Source organism: Phaethon aethereus (genome assembly GCF_964289735.1).
Source record: "Phaethon aethereus genome assembly, chromosome: 2".
Classification (NCBI taxonomy): Eukaryota; Metazoa; Chordata; class Aves; order Phaethontiformes; family Phaethontidae; genus Phaethon; species Phaethon aethereus.
In genome coordinates, this window is record NC_138582.1 from 162411212 (window position 1) to 162427512 (window position 16301).

The 16301-nt window shown below is 36.5% G+C and overlaps 1 protein-coding gene across 1 annotated transcript in view; it reads right to left on the reverse strand.

The window, feature by feature from the left end:
* Positions 1 to 16301, reverse strand: part of RBM33 (RNA binding motif protein 33) — a gene marked incomplete at both ends in the record, with an annotated part of 101348 nt that overhangs the window by 41847 nt on the left and 43200 nt on the right. The window contains one exon of the mRNA XM_081996525.1: positions 14841 to 14899. Within this exon, the coding sequence (XP_081852651.1) occupies positions 14841 to 14899 (59 nt within the window). The remainder of the gene's footprint in view (positions 1 to 14840; positions 14900 to 16301) is intronic.

Consider the following 16301-nt stretch of genomic DNA (forward strand, 5'->3'; position numbering starts at 1 on the left):
ATATTCTGCCCTGGTTGAGCTAATAGATCCTTATCAGTCTCTCCCCACACTCCTGAACTTCAGTTTTAGTGCTAGGCTACAAAATACAGGCTTAGGCTACAAAATAAGCAGGCATCTCCACTTCTATGACCAAATCCGTAACCCAGTCTCGAGCATCTTCCCCAATATTAACTCTTTGTCCAACTACCCTTACTGTTCTCCTGGTCCTGCTTGTTCTTCAGATACATCCTCTCACTCCCACCACGTCTTTCACTCTGCCCAGTGGTTCCTAATCCCAGTGAGGATCCAGCTTCCCTGCTCCCTGACTCCAAGCTTTCTTGCGGCAGCTGGTCCAGAGCTCCTGTTTACCCCAGACCCTGCCCTTCTTGCCTGTACACTTAGTCCAGGCAACTTCTCCTCCTCCCTGCCAGGAAAGAAGTAAATGAGAGCACAGGTTGAAAAAGATCCTCTACTTGTATCTTAAACACTTCCTTGTACCAGCTCTCCCTCTCCTGCCAACTCATACCCTTGTTATTATGCCCAGGTCTACCTCATCCCAAAGCAGACCTGAACTGCAAATGCATGGAAAGTCCTGCTGAATTTCACACAGCTCTTATGTACTAAAACACCCTCAGTGCAGTCAAACCCAGTTTTCTTCCTTGAAAAATTGAGCAACCATAAAACACTTCCAAGTAACTCACTGGGGCATAACTGTTTTTCTATTGTTTCAATTTCAGAATGAAAATATTTGGAGAATTTCAACCAAAACTATTCAGAATGAGGCAGGCAACCACCACAACATCTTGGTTCAAACCACAGTAGTCTGGGTAGTACTACACACGCTGAGAGCAGCTTTATATTTCCCTTCATAAGGAAACTTTAAACCCTTATGAAATAAGCTTTACTTAAGTTTTAGAACTGAGTAATACAAGGTTATTTTAGAACTAAGAAAGGTCACACTTTTTAAAAAAAGAGATTATAATTTACAAAAAAAATTACAGAAACCAATAACCAGCAAGATATTTTACTGTTAAAAATATAAGCAACACTGATTTCAAGTACCACTTTGGTACTTGATTGTCTACATCTTGATTTTGGTACCTTCAGTACCAAAGGTGTCCATCTTGTTTAATTTAAAAAGCAAAATTTACTGTCCTCTAAATATTTTCACTGGTTTTAAGACCAACTAACAGATATCCAACCTGTTATCCAAAAGCTGGTATCCAAAAATCCCAACAAATGCCCACCAAGATACACTGAGAAAGTATTTTTTTCTCTAGTTTTATTAGTGGTGTATTTCATACAAGTATATCCCATAACACAAGTCTGGGTCAAAATAACACCAAAACAGTCCAACAAAATCAGAGTAAGAAGGATCTACTTGAAGTTTGGAGCTCCTCCTATTGGCCTCTCTCTTCTATCCTTCACAGTTAAGAATTCTGGTTTTTTTCACTTACTTTTTAAGTAAGATTCCAGTTAAACTTTGAGGCTGAGAAGTTTTTAAAGATAAAAAATATTTTCAAATCTTAAAGCCAATTCTCCTTCATTCTATGTTTAAAATAACATGCAGATCCTTTTTATGTCATGCAACGACCATAAGTTGTCATCCCTCAATGTTGGAATTCAATAGTGCTGAAGCAATGACCCTGCCCTCCCAGAGCACTTACTCCATGCACAATGGAACAGAGGGGTGAGCTTTTTGAAACATACAAGTTTCAAAAATGGCAAAACTACAGAAGTGTGGCTAACATAAATACACCATGGTAAAGCTGCATGCTATGCAGATAATTGAGTATGGCTAAGAAATAGCTACTTATTTGGTCAATGAACAGATTTTAACTTTATGTATGTATGACATTTTGAAGAACTACTAAAATATGACTGATCACATTTCTTGGCTGATAACCAAAGGCCAATCATGCAAAATTAATTGCAAAAACATTTGTTATTTGCCAAAAACCGAATTACCAATATTTGCTTCTAAAAAAATGAAATTAGTTTGACTCCCTCCCTTCTAACATCCATGAAAGACTGACCTTCACTTTTTTCCTAAACTAGCTCTGCTTCTACTATCCCTAAAGAGTGAAATAAAATTCTGCCCCACAATTACAGTTACACAGGTAGGAGGAAGCTTGTATTTTCAGATTTTACAGTGGTGAGATTTTTCTTCTGGAAAAGCTTTCAGGACAATTCCAAAAGGAATCTGATTTTGTGATGGATTAATTTCATACACTACATGCGAAACAAACTAAAGTTCAGCCAGAGCTACTCCTTCTAGACACAAATGAACTTTAATGAGAAAATATGCAAACTATGATGGATATTCTTCTAAGTTATGAGGTACTTGTCTATTATTCTGAAATACTATTTTTTTTAAATTTAATAGGAATACACCAATACTACAACTTCAACTTTTATTTATGCCAAATTCTAGTTGGCTAAAAATAGTACAAATTAATATAGCAGTTTTCCATTACTTAAAAAGTTTTGAGAGTGTTGTTTTGGGTTTGGTTTGGTTTTGTTTAACAGTCCTTAAACTATAATAGTAGGAATGGATTATTTTACCATTAGTGTTAAACTCTACATTCAGCAAGTATTTGCTGCTAATAACCCCCAAGTGCCCTCTGGTATTTTGTAGAAAAAAACATGCAGATCTAGTTAACTTCAAAAATTAATGAAGAGCAGGTGCAAAAGCCAGTTTTCATAATGGTCTCTTTTTGATAAAATAAGCATATTGTAACATAGATGCATAATAAATCTTTAGATGCACAGCAGTTACTCCTATTTTTCATGGTTTTGCTACCTGAACAGTTTCAAATTACAACCAACTATTCAGTACACACATCAGCTAAGACTCCTTACAAAATATAATTTTAACTATTACTTCACCGTTACTAAACCTTTTAGGAAGCTTCCTTACTTAATCTCACAGTCTTCATAATACCTATTTTCAAGTTAACAGGTTTCAACCTAACAGAAGAGAACTGCAAATTCATATGATCAGCCTAGGCTGCAAGGTTCTACATTCCAGTCCAATATTGGGGCCAACTCTGACACTGGGGGAAGGACAAAATATTTATGTGCCTTTCCAACGAGAACCCACAAGGCTGGTTCACATTCATACAGAAATAGTTACCAAGACTGAACTACCAAATGTCCATATGAGAAAGACCCCAGCAGAGCACATATAGTAACTTTTTGGAGGAGTCTTCTCCCCCTCTCATTGTTATTGGATTATGTAGTATCATTATTATTGAATTAGTATCTTTAATATTGATCATTTAGTATCATTATCGGATTGATTACTTCATAGAAATGCACCAAATTGTAAGGAAACAGTCCTAAAATGGAGTTTTTAGCTCTATTTAAAGCTAGTTGCACAAAACCCACAGAATCGGGAAACTGCACAAGACCCGAGGCAGACGTATCCAGCACGGTACAGTCTGGCCTTGAAGTCCTTAACGAACCGACGCGTAGCCCTTCGCAAAACTGCAACCACTTCAGCACTCCAGTTCCTTCTCCACCACTGCCTGCAGCTCTGGCCTTAACAAGTATTTCAAAGAGCTGAGAGAAAAATTGTTAATTTTGGAAAGCTGGAGGGCTCCTGAACGGTCTCTCAGCAAGGTGTTGTAGGCTGGGGGGGGGGGCCAAAAACCACCAATGCCTGAACACTGAAAGCAAGGTACTAAACATCAAGATTTTTCTTAAACTACCAAATAAAGTAATTTTTCGTCTGTACTTTTTCCTCTTTTTAAGAAATGTGACAAGCTCTCATTTAATTTAACCTCTTATAATTTTACTTCAAATTTTTTTTTTTTTTTTAATACAAGAGCTGGGGTATATAAGTAAATTACATTGGAAATGGGGTTCTGTGTGGATTCCAAAGATACCACAATCACAGGTGTTTTAGAAATATTTAAAAGAAGATAACTGCACACTGAAATGCTACTGACAGTTATTTTACTGTCTTAAATCTTTAATTCTGTGAAGTTTACTCGAGGAAAAAAAACCCCAAACATTTACCCACTTTTCTTTTCCACATGCTATAATTTACAGCACCTCCGATTGACATTTTTATACAACTCTGCATGCCAGCAGGTTGCACAATTTCCCCTTTTACTAGTTTCCATTATTCAATACAGGTAAGGCATAACTTATACCTTATTAATCACTTTTGGAAAAAAAAAAAAAGGCAATGCAAACTTGTGTCTACAATTCATTAGAGTTGTGAATAGCTCATTGAACATGACTTTCACACACTCAGGCAATCCCACCTTCCGAGAGAACACGAGATAAGGTTACTTTAATCCTTTCAAAGAACTGCACTGTTTTGCCTTCCTTTTATCCCTTTAAATATCCTTCCTAGTTAAGAAATTAACATTCTCTCTCATACAATTCTTACACAAATTGTACTTTTACTTTTCTGCATCTCTTGTTAATTACATGATGTTATCTCCAATAATCTATTCATGAAGCACGGATAATTTTGGTTACCAATAAAAGGGAAAACTTAGCATAAATTGCTTAGCACAAAGTTAATCTTATAAAGCAAGGAATAAAGAGGATCTAAGAGCTATTATATGACTTATCAGCTTCTCTAAAAGGGTCACTTTTTTTTCGTGAGACTAATTAAATACCTTAACAATGTCATTGAAACTTCATGAATCTTTCAATAAATTACACCCTGCCTTTACAACATGTTTTCATTTATTAATCTTACTTAAAATGCAAAGAGCTAGGAGAATCCCATTGGCAGTTAAGCAGGGCCACTCAGTTAATTCTTCTTATATGGTTTAAATGCAAAAAATAATGACCACTATAACCTATGACAATTAAAACTATAGCCATCTGTCAGGAGATGTTAATCCTCTTATTTCAGCAGCTACTAGACTTTTTGAAAAGCTTTCCTCAAAATGCCTACCTTCCGGTGCAAGGAACTAATTTCCACCATCTTGTGTAAGAAGCTCCGCTTCATATATCTTGGATACGGTACAAAAAAATTAAAGTAGAAATGTATACATCCCACAAGCAATGGCTCTTCATGTTCATATTTCACAGTATTTTCACTTACTATGTACAGATTACAGAGAGGGAATGATTCGCTGAAATTTTATAATAAAATTTATTTTGGTACTTCCTTAAATATAGTTTAAATGGCTTATTAGTGTCCCTGTGATGTCTATGACAGTCATGTAATTCCATCAAACTGAACTAAAAACCTAGCAAGCACCATGATTTTCCCAATGGATTTAGTATTATAAGATGACCTTATATAAAAATTCATGCCTTTAATGTTTGTCCTTCTTGATTGTAATGTATTTAAGTTCAGACTGATCATAAAACTCAAGATAATGAATATATGCAACCCATACATCAGTCTCTTCAAAGCTTCTGGAATATATTTTCTGAGCAGAAAATACAAGGAGAGAGCAACTACTGGTTCAAGTATGTGGACTGCACAGATCCAAGTATTACAGGTGGATTGAGTCAGACTGGATTGATCTTTTCCTTAATTGAGCCAAAAGTAATTTTTAACATTAAAACATAACTTGGACAAGCTTCTCTCTGATACTACACAACTTCAATAGCTAAGAAAGTATGTTGGGACATTTAGATCCAAGTACAGGTCATCTGTTAAGAGCAAATCACCAATACCTGATTTCACTGTTTAAGGTCTCAAAATGGAATTTAGCCATCATGGAAAACCAGTAAAAGCAAGGACAGAAAGGCATGGAATCCTTTGTTATATAAGACAACTGATGATCAAGCAGCTAAAGTAAGGACACAAGCAATACAGAAAAAGGAGGATACTTCCAGCATACTAAACCAATCCCAAACAGTTCAGGAGACTAAAGCTAGATCCACCGTATATTAGAAATATCCCTCTCCAGCAAGTTTCAGCGCACCCCTCTTAATACATCAAGCAGGGACATATTCATGTTGCAAATGGAGACAAAAATACAAAAACATACTGAAGTTGTAAGAGAAGCAACAAAGCAGAATAGCCCACAAGCAACCAGTTCTACACAGGACTGCTTCACAGATAGGTTTCGTGGACCTCCATCTGCTCTACCATTGAGGTACATACGTTAGAAAAGGAAAACCTGCAGAACAAGCGGTCCCATTCCAGAACAATTCTTGGAAAACACTCCTAAATGAAATGCAGGCATAGGAAAGAGACTGTTAACTAAAACCCAACTCCCAGCTAGAGTTGTTACAAACACAATTTGTAACAGTGTTGATGTGCAGAAAAACCACGCTCCCATCTGTTTTCTATGGCTGAAGAATGAGCACCTACAGCAGGAGCAGACAGGCCATACGAAGTAGTGTGACAGACAAGTCGCAGCAGCCTGCACTGCCTGAAGGAACAGTAAACCCAAACCTCTCAGAGCACAAACCTAAGTAATTCCTTAAACAGCTGTTTTAAACTAATTCGTCTGGAAGATTCAGTTTCACTTTAGTTTGTAATTCTCTTTGGGGTGTGGTATAGAAAGAGCATGTGATCATTTTTGTTTGGTGCCTTTGAAAGAAGAGAATGTCATAATGATTTTATTTAAAGACAATAAAATCATTCTGCATATTTTTGTGCTGAAAGCTAATAGTTTTAGGAATGTGTAAAGGCTTAGAGACCCAAAAAGTGTGGCAGGTTTTAGACCTCTTCATTTCAAAACACGAGACAAAACACCTATTAAAATTTATACCTTATCCTTAGACTTACCAGAGACTACTCCATGGAAATATTATTACAGTGTTTATTGAACTACTATATTTTGGTGACCTGCAAGTCACTGATGATGAGAAACAACTTCAAGGTCAGAACTAAACTGGATCATGAATATCAAATTCAGAATTTCTACATTACACTCCAAGCTTGAAGGTGCCATTACAATTAATATAAAAACAATCTGAGAACCTCAAAGATAAATACATATGACTTGCGGATGATTCTTCTCCCTTAAACAAAAAAATGATCAGATTGCTACCAAAAAAGTCAAGAAGCAGCCAGCTTTATAGAAGACAAATATTAGAACTGCTGCTAAGCTGGAGTTTCAGACCTGACTATTTAGTAGTTAAACTACCCGATTCCCGATTTTTAATTCTGTAAGGAAATCTCATTTTGAGATGTTTTACACATCTCTGACCTTGCAAATACGTTGATGCGAGAACTTTACATACCCAGAGCTCCCAAGGTGCCTGCAGGTACTACTCACATATTTTCTATGAAGACCTGAACATTTTTTCCATTTTGGGTACCCTACAGTCAACCCATAATATTCCTCTAAATTACCTCATTTTATTGTAAATAGTAGTAAGACTTTTCTACAATGAATGAAGCATTTTTTCCTTTCACATTCTAAAATTTAACAAGAACTGAAGGTGCAGAAGGTGAATAAATACCAGTTTATAGATTTTTTTATTGTGATGACACAAGTGTACTGAATTATCTTTTAAAAGGACATTTTCTCAGCTCAGTGAATAGCTTACGAGAACTATACTATCATCTAGCAATCTAATATTATAATAAATATTTTAATTCTCCATTCAGCGATTAAGCACTAGATTACTCTTACTGCATTGCAGTAGGAAGTCCATTGCATATTTTAATTTGATTTCTTTATGAGTCTTGACTTCTGCAACGTATCTCTTTAAAAGTGCCTAATTAATGGCTACTTAGCTATATGCATAATACTTTTCAGTCTTTGCCTTGGTAAAAATGTGCTTTGCTTACACAGCTTAAAAAACTTCAAATTTCATTCATACAATCTATCAAAAACAATGTACATACCTATTTATATACAAATATATCTAAATAAAAACTTTTTTACTGTGAGGGTGACTGAGCACTGGCACAGGTTGCCCAGAGTTTGTGGACTCTCCAACCTTGGAGATAGTCAAAAGCCACCTGGACATGGTCCTGGGCAGCCGGCTCCAGGTAGCCCTGCTTGAGCAGGAGGGTGGAAAAGATGAGGTCCCTGCCAAACTCAACCATTCTGCGATTCTGTACTTAGCAGGTACTAAAGCTGAGATTGGAAAATCTAGCATCATTACCACTGAAAAAAAAAAAATTAATTCTGTGACTCTGGTTTCCTTGGCAGTGCTAAATAGAAATCACTTACCAGAAAGGTAAATGGCAATAAATACAAAATAGAAATGCACAAGTTTTCTGTTTGATTTTAATATCTACAGAGCATGTGCACACTGGAGCTAGCATGACAAGTTAAAGGGTTACTGCATTTAGAAGCCATCTATTTCTTTCTCATTTAATAGCTGTTTCCATCATGTTTAGCTGCTGCTGCTCCTCCTGCAGATGGGAATTCATTGATATGATTAAATTTGATGGTATGATAATGTATGGTAATCGTGATTAATCAGAAGCCCACTAGCAAATGGAGGATGTTGGGTATTATGTCACCTGCATTTTAAGCTGCATTCCCTCTATGCCCGCCTGACAATATCTGACAGCTGGAGGGATCTCATGCTGCATCTGCTTGCTACTACTTATAGATCTGATAAGAGAAAGTGCCCATCATTCCTTCACTATCTTAAGTGCTGTAATTATAGGGCTTTGCAGTCAAGTTGTAAAAACAGTAAGTGTTAAAAATGAAAGCTTTTTGCTAGCTGCTGAACGAGCTCTGTCTCACATCTGCAAGGGCTATAATCTGAAAGAAATGTAATTTGATGCAGCAGTCTCATTCAAACATGATTTGCATGAAATGCTGTATAAAGCAGTATCCAAGAAATGTCAATCAACACCACCTGATACCATGTATCCTGTTAAATGAAAACAAAATGCTTTCTACACTACCTGTGATCTACCACTGCTACACAGTAATAGAGTGAAAATTTCATTTACTGTTACTCATTATAGTAAAGCCATAGCTAAAGCAGAATAATTGTGAGGAAGTACGAGAATTGTTTTCACAAGTGGCTTTTTATTTCCATTAACAGTTTGTCTCCTACATACATACTGTTGTAAACATGTACTAGTTACTAAAATATCATTACATACTAAATATAAGTTTAAAATGATTGCCTGTACTCAGATGCAGGGCTGTTTGAATTGTCCTTACTGTAAATACTGGAAAATATGAACCATGACCTTAGTAACAGTTGCTAAAACCCTTCTTCACTCATAGCGACTGAATTTGAAACAATGGGAAAGAAAAAGAAACCACTTCTTATTTCTGTTTCCCACAACAAACAGTAAAACACTATTGCAAGGAGTTTTGTTTCCAAAAGCACCATAAATTTCTGCTTCTACATACTCCAAGAGATGTTTACATAAAGGCACACCCACAGACCCAGGTACACTGTAATATCAATTAAACTGCCCCAAGTTTGCATGGCGTTGTAAGCTGATGCAAGCCCGTCCAAGGGCCACCTTGGGGAAAAAGAAGTAAATAGTATCCTAATGCACCCCTTATAATCATTTTGTACAGCAGTAATACATTATTTGTCTAAAAGAAATGTTTCAAGCAAGTGGCAAATGAGAGACAGCAAACTCTGTTTTGTGCAACAAATGGGCACCTGTTTAAAAACGTCTCACAGATTAAAGCATAAAGAAGTCTTTAAAAGCAGTGTCTGAATTTCAAACACCACCTGAAAGCTCAGAATTCGTGAAACTATAGCTTTCAGAAAAAAATCTGAATCAAAAGTATTCAACTGCCTTTCACAGCATCCATTTAAGACAGCACCTTGACATCCTGGAGATCAAGTAGAAGAATGTTGAATGGGAATATAAGGAAAGTTTACTAAGGTTTTTGCAGTTTAAGGGGAAAAAAGAAAGTCAAGTATTCTTTTGGGATAAAGATGATTTTGAAAGGAAATTGTAAGATAAGTTCCAAACCCAAATCACACCAAACCCCCCTGGGAACAGAAAAGACATGCGATGTAGAATATTCACAAGGGCCTGAGGACAAGTTGCTCTATTAAAGTCTTATTTTTATACTGAATAAAACATAATATATGTTCTACAATTCAACTTTCAGACTTGAATTGTAGATAGCTACCTGAAAGGTACCCTGTGCACTAAGGTGTCCTACCCAAAGGAGAAAAGCTTTGTGCATTAAAAAGCATCAAAGCCTTCCCAGCATAAATTAGTCAGGCAGACACTACTGCCAGTTCATCTTGTGCTTCGTGCCACTTGAGACTATTCCTAACTGCAGCTCTGAAACTCAAGTTGACCAAAGTTAGTAAAATATGTCTGTTGGATGGACACCTGCCCAGTTCGCTCCACACCCAGGGTGTCAGGTTCTAACACCCAGGGTGTCAGGACAGGGGCTAAATTGGAATTTATCCAATTTCCCAAATATTCTCCTGGCAAAAGGCAGACAGCTGTCTTAACAGGCTCTGCTCTCTGCAGCGGTTTCAGAGGAGGATCCAGAACACAGACAGAGGAGGAATGGCCCCAAATCTCTATCCTGCCTTGAGCCATGTGAGGCAGGTTCTCCTCAACAACTTCTTTGCTCCAAATACCCCATTTCCAGCCCCAAATTTACATGCTAGGTTGGATGCCAGGTCACAATTTCTGGTTAAAGAATTCTGACAGCGAAAAACACCTTTCACTCTGCCATGTTCTTCCCCAAAATAGGCATAACAACACTTGCTCCACTTTTATATGTCCTTACAAAACTGCACAGAAGTGTGCCGCATACAAAAATTATTTCAGTGTTCATTAAGTTAAATGATATTTGAAGCAAAAATTCTTCATATATTTTTTCTTTGGGCAAACATCAAAATATTTCAGACACAGAACATGCTGGTGGACTCACATAAGAGATGAAAAGATCTGGATCATGAACTTAGCTCATGAAAATTGCCATTTGAAAGCAAACAACTTTGCTAGTTTCATATTAAGTAAGGATCTGGCCTCAACAATAGTCAGTTACCAGCAGCCTAAACATAAGGTGTTTAGAAACACCCCTTCTATTTACTATTTAATTTCTTCTTCCCTTATTTTACCCCACTGTCCTTCACGGAACACTGCAGTTGAAAGAGAAATTATGCCAGATAATAAACAGCATAGGACAGAAACCACAGTGGTCCTTCTTGTGTAGCAAGAACAGCTACAGGCTCTGTACCTGTACTGGGGCATCTGCAGGAATCACAGAATCACTAGGTTGGAAAGGACCTTCAAGATCATCAAGTCCAACCATTAATCCAGCGCCACCATGTCCCCTAAACCATGTCCTGAAGCGCCACATCCACACGTTTTTTGAACACTTCCAGAGATGGCGACTCCACCACCTCCCTGGGCAGCCTGTTCCAATGCCTGACCACTCTCTCAGTGAAGAAATTTTTCCTAATATCCAATCTAAACCTCCCCTGGCGCAACTTGTCCTATCACTAGTTACTTGGGAGAAGAGATCAACACCTCGTCGCCACAACCCCCTTTCAGCTAGCTGTAGAGAGCGGTAAGGTCTCCTCTCAGCCTCCTCTTCTCCAGACTAAACAACCCCATAATAACTAGGAACTAATAATTTGCTTCAGTCCACAAAGTAGACTGCTATATGTTAAATACCAACCATGACACCGAGACAGCAATTCAGAGAAAAGCATTTTAACCACTTTAAAGCAAAGGCAGATGATAAAACAAGACCTCCAGAAGGACTCGGCCAAAGAGTTAGCTTAATCTGTTCTTTAAACAGTTTAAAGAAAACACGCAGTTGGCACTTGCACAGTTCCAGGTCAATTCAAATACCTGGAAAAACACTAGCATTGACTATGCTTGAAGATTGGACTACTATCAACCACAGCCACCTGAGGAGTACTTTGCAATTTAGACAAGCATAGAAGCCTTTGCAGAACTCGGGACTTTCAGTCCCTGTTAGCACAAGTGCACTATACTTCTGAGCTGTTTACCTGCCTCAGATCCACCATTTATTCAGTCCTAATCAGTTGAACATAGCTCTCAAATATTGTTCACACTAAGTCACCTTGACTGCTTACAGAGTAAGAGATAGACAAGTTCCTTGCTTGACTGAAGATTACTGTAAACATTAAAATAACTTTAAGTAGGGAACACAAATAGATTAATTCCATTATGTCCTTCCTAGTACTTCCTCTCTGGACATTTAAGGGGTTAAGCTTTAAGTAAGAAATAATCAAACAATGAGCCCTATCCTGAAATATTAAAATTTAAATCCAAGGTTAAGTGATTTAATCAGACCCAACTCCAAGCAGGTTCAATCCCAATCAACATTACTCTGATCTAATACTACATTATTTCTTATAATTTAGAACTCACACCAATGCGCTAACATACTCATTACAACTTTGTTCAACTCTTCAAGTACATCCTTCTGCAAAAGGTTGTTGGAATTAACCATTACATGGTTACAAGTCCCTTCATTAGCCCTAAATTAATAACACCTGGTTTCCAATGGATTTATGACTTCCAACCGATTAGCTCTGATTGAAGCTTTACCCATGTTTGGAGCACACACAGACTCTGTGTTTCTCTCCTAGGTGAGACAGGAACTGAGGGGCAATTTTAGGGCTCTAGCCCCTTTTAGGTCTCTCCCTTACAAGAATTTCATTACTTTTCATGTTTCTACCTCTGCTACATTCAATCAAAATAAACCATTCAGTTCAAAGTTAAAGGGGAAAGCAGACTACACATATTTCATTCTAACTGCAGAGTTTCTCAGAAACTAAGCAACCAGAAAAATCAGCTAACTATTTTCCTTTGATTAGGCAATCCTAAAAAGAAGAGCAAGTTCAATTTATTGGATATCCAAGGATTCTTTCTGCAATGAGGAAAAGGATGAATGCTATAGTCTGGAATACTACTTTGATCTTTTTCAAATAGCTTGTCAGCAAAAGTTGTCTAAATATTGCTATACTGCTATAAGTCAACATTTATGCATAAACAAGTGAATTATAATGGCACAAAGGCATTTGACATGTAACAGAGCAAAAAAGGTAGTTTTGCAAGATAAAACGATCAAGTAAGAAAGTAAATTTGACTTCAGCTCAAGAGCTAACATACTACATTTAATAAAACAAACATGACATATGTACACAGTGACACTTAATTCCTAATCCTAATATGATTGATAACCTATGCAAAATTTATAAAGTACTTCACAAGGGAAGTCCATATTATACCCATTTTATAACTCAGTGAGTCATGGAAAGATTAAGTAACTTTCTCAGGGTCATACAGCAGGTTACTAGCTGAAGTGGAAAAAAAAAATTTAGAACACTCAGGGCAATCAAATCACAGTATTGGATCCTCCTAGTTAAGACAGCCCTCTTTATGAAAAGAAGAATTACACTGACTCTTTGCTAGTGCATTGTAAGCAGTCAAGTACTTTCCTTCAGGCAAAAGGAACAAGAGTCCTACCAAAAATGTTCCATCTATTTTATTCTGTTTTAAAAACTGTTGTATACAAGAGTAGCTAGGTTTGCAGTACTTCAACTTGCAAAACCAAAAATGAACAGAATTAAAATCTAATTTCACAGTCAATTTAAAAAAATTAATTTCCAATTTTTCTACACTGATGTAAACACACTTCTCAAAGATGTCAATTACAATGCCTTTACAGATATTCCTTGTCCTCTAATTTCTTTTTCATCCCAAATTGTGTTTATCAGCAAAGCAATTTAGTGTCAAAGGAAAACAAATGCAAGATATTTGTTCTCATAAAAACCAGTAAGAATTACTTTTAAAATGTTAATAAGGTCTCCACATAATACTAAAGGCTGTTGAGGAAAACTATTTCCACTGAAAACCACGGTATTTTTCAATAGGAATGCATCTCTGGTTAAAATGTGGATGATGGAATTATATAACATGAATTTGCTTCATGAAACTGCCATTTTACTGCTTAAGTTTTTTACCCTTCACAGAAGAAACATGACAATTTAAAAACTCTGATTACTGTACAAAATACAGACATCCCAATTCCTCAACTAGATGTCCTGTAAGAAAAATATTCTGCATCAAAACCAACCATGAATGTACATGGCAATCAAAAGTTTCTGAAATCTGCTTCTTTCAAATACTTCTGATCTCTATGCAAGTAGTTTACTGTGCAGTACTAACAGATGTTCACAAACATCTACTTTCATCCTTCAACACTGCACACATTAACCAAGTATAATTTTTGTGTGTTTTACATATTTGAGAAACATAATATATGGGTCTTTATTTGAAAATATTTAAGGCAATATTGAATAAACTATTTTTTCTTTTACTTTGATACTCTGCAAGCCACTTGAACTAAAACTTTAGGATAACAAAACTGTGAAATGATGAGAAAAGGCCTAGAAGTATGCACCCTCCCCATTCACAAAGTAGAAAAAAATTTTCAAATGAAATTAGCCTAGTGAAGCAGCTAAATGCACTGTTTGTTTTAGGAGTTAGAAACATAAGAGAAAGCAAGGTCATGCAATGCCATTCCCTTTTTTATACAAAAAACATGAGGGCATTTAAATGCCTGAAGTAATGATAAAATTGATTGCTGATTTTTACAATAAATATATATTGCTGCTTTTTAAGCTTAGGGATTATTTGAAATAGCATTTTATTACATCAAATAAAATAAGGATTCTATTTATACAGAAAGAGTCAAATAATAAAATGAAGGCCATATTCTTCAAGACAAGATGCATTCATGCCTCTCCCACTGGAGAGGCTGGTTCAACAATTTTACAGTTAAACAGAATTAATTCTACTCTCAAAAATCCATTGACCTTAAGCTTTTAACAAACATTTTCAACTGCAGAGTGTATTGTCAATATTTACAAATCCTTAAAATTATATTTCACTAGAACAGCTTTTATTTGCTATATTAATATTTCCTTGCAAATGTATGCTTATCCATATCAGAGAAGAAGAAACAGCTGCTACTCACAGGAAATCTCTGGGGTCCTACAGCAGGTCTTGGCTGGGCTGGAACTGGCAGCAAGGGCACTGAAACAAGAAGCACCTTTTAACACCATTTGTTTTACCTAACAGTTGGTGCTGTTATTTCCAAAAGCAGTTTCAATGAGAAGCCATGATTAAAATCTGCTGCATTTACCCTCCCATGTCACAGTTTCTACAATTAGCTTTAAGCAACCATTCCCTCCCCTGCAACATGCAACAGGACAATTAAGATTCTCCTAGTTAATTTACATAATTTAATTCTGTATTTCCCAGAATTAAATTGCTCCTTGTTGCAGGAAGGAAAACTAGAGTACTTATTCAGCCAAAGACATCTCTTAGACATAGCTGACAAAGACTTTAACTACAATTTCATGTTTCAAATAGAAGAATACATGATTAATTTACCCTTTCAACTTCATGCCCCTCAAGATTTCCTAGGTATCTCCCAGTCTCACCACCAACCTCTTACAACAAGCATGGGCATGAGAGAATATCTGGTATAAATCACTGTTCAGAGGAAGGTAAAATGAGGCAGGCAGTGGCAATTAAAAGCAAGCAAAAACTACTTAATCTGTAATCACAAAACTGCTGGTCTCAGATGAAGGACTGCTATTTCATAAAGAGACACCAAGAAGAATTAGGAGACCCTCTTCCAAAAAATAACCTCCAAAATTAGTAATTCAGGAGGATTAACATGGATGACTAGTCCATACAACTGCATTTCAAAAGACTAGTCATAAAAAAATACTGCCCAAAACATTCACTTAATATTATGGCATTAATGCACAAAGCAACTACAGCTGGATCACCCTGGGGACTAAATCTGTATTTGAACCCCCAGTACAAAGTGTAATAACAGATTTCCCACTTTCCAGAGCACTTTATTTTCTCTCAGAGTTGTCTACATGGTTAAAAACACAAATGCTTCAATGTTAGACAAAAGGCCTAGAGAAGTTAAATATAGCATATCGAACAGCACTGAATGTGTTTGCTATTTACTAAAAAATTTTAGTAAGGTTATTTTTCTTCAGTTTGTTTTTAGCACTTCTGAAAGTGACAGGAAAACATTTCCCACACAGGGTTAAATATCAACTTCGTAGACAACTACTGTATTACACTTCAGCAGGAAAGATGTTAAGAAATGCTGCTAGTTTAAGTGAGAAGTTGTGTGCAATTCCCAACAGGGGAGGTTGCCAAGATGCCTCACAAACCCCTTTTTTCTTGGTAACTGAGGTACAAGAATTAACGCATTAGTGGTTATTTTTACTTCATGTCCACGTTTGGCTTCTATCCACTTCTGTTAAGTACTTGTGGTTTACTAGTTCAGGGACTGATGGGGTAAACTAATTGCACCAGTCTTTCAGCACCAAAGGACTGCATGCAAACTTTGTATCAAGTTACACGAGAAAATCAGTTGAATAGTCTCATCTTGGCTTCTAATGAACAT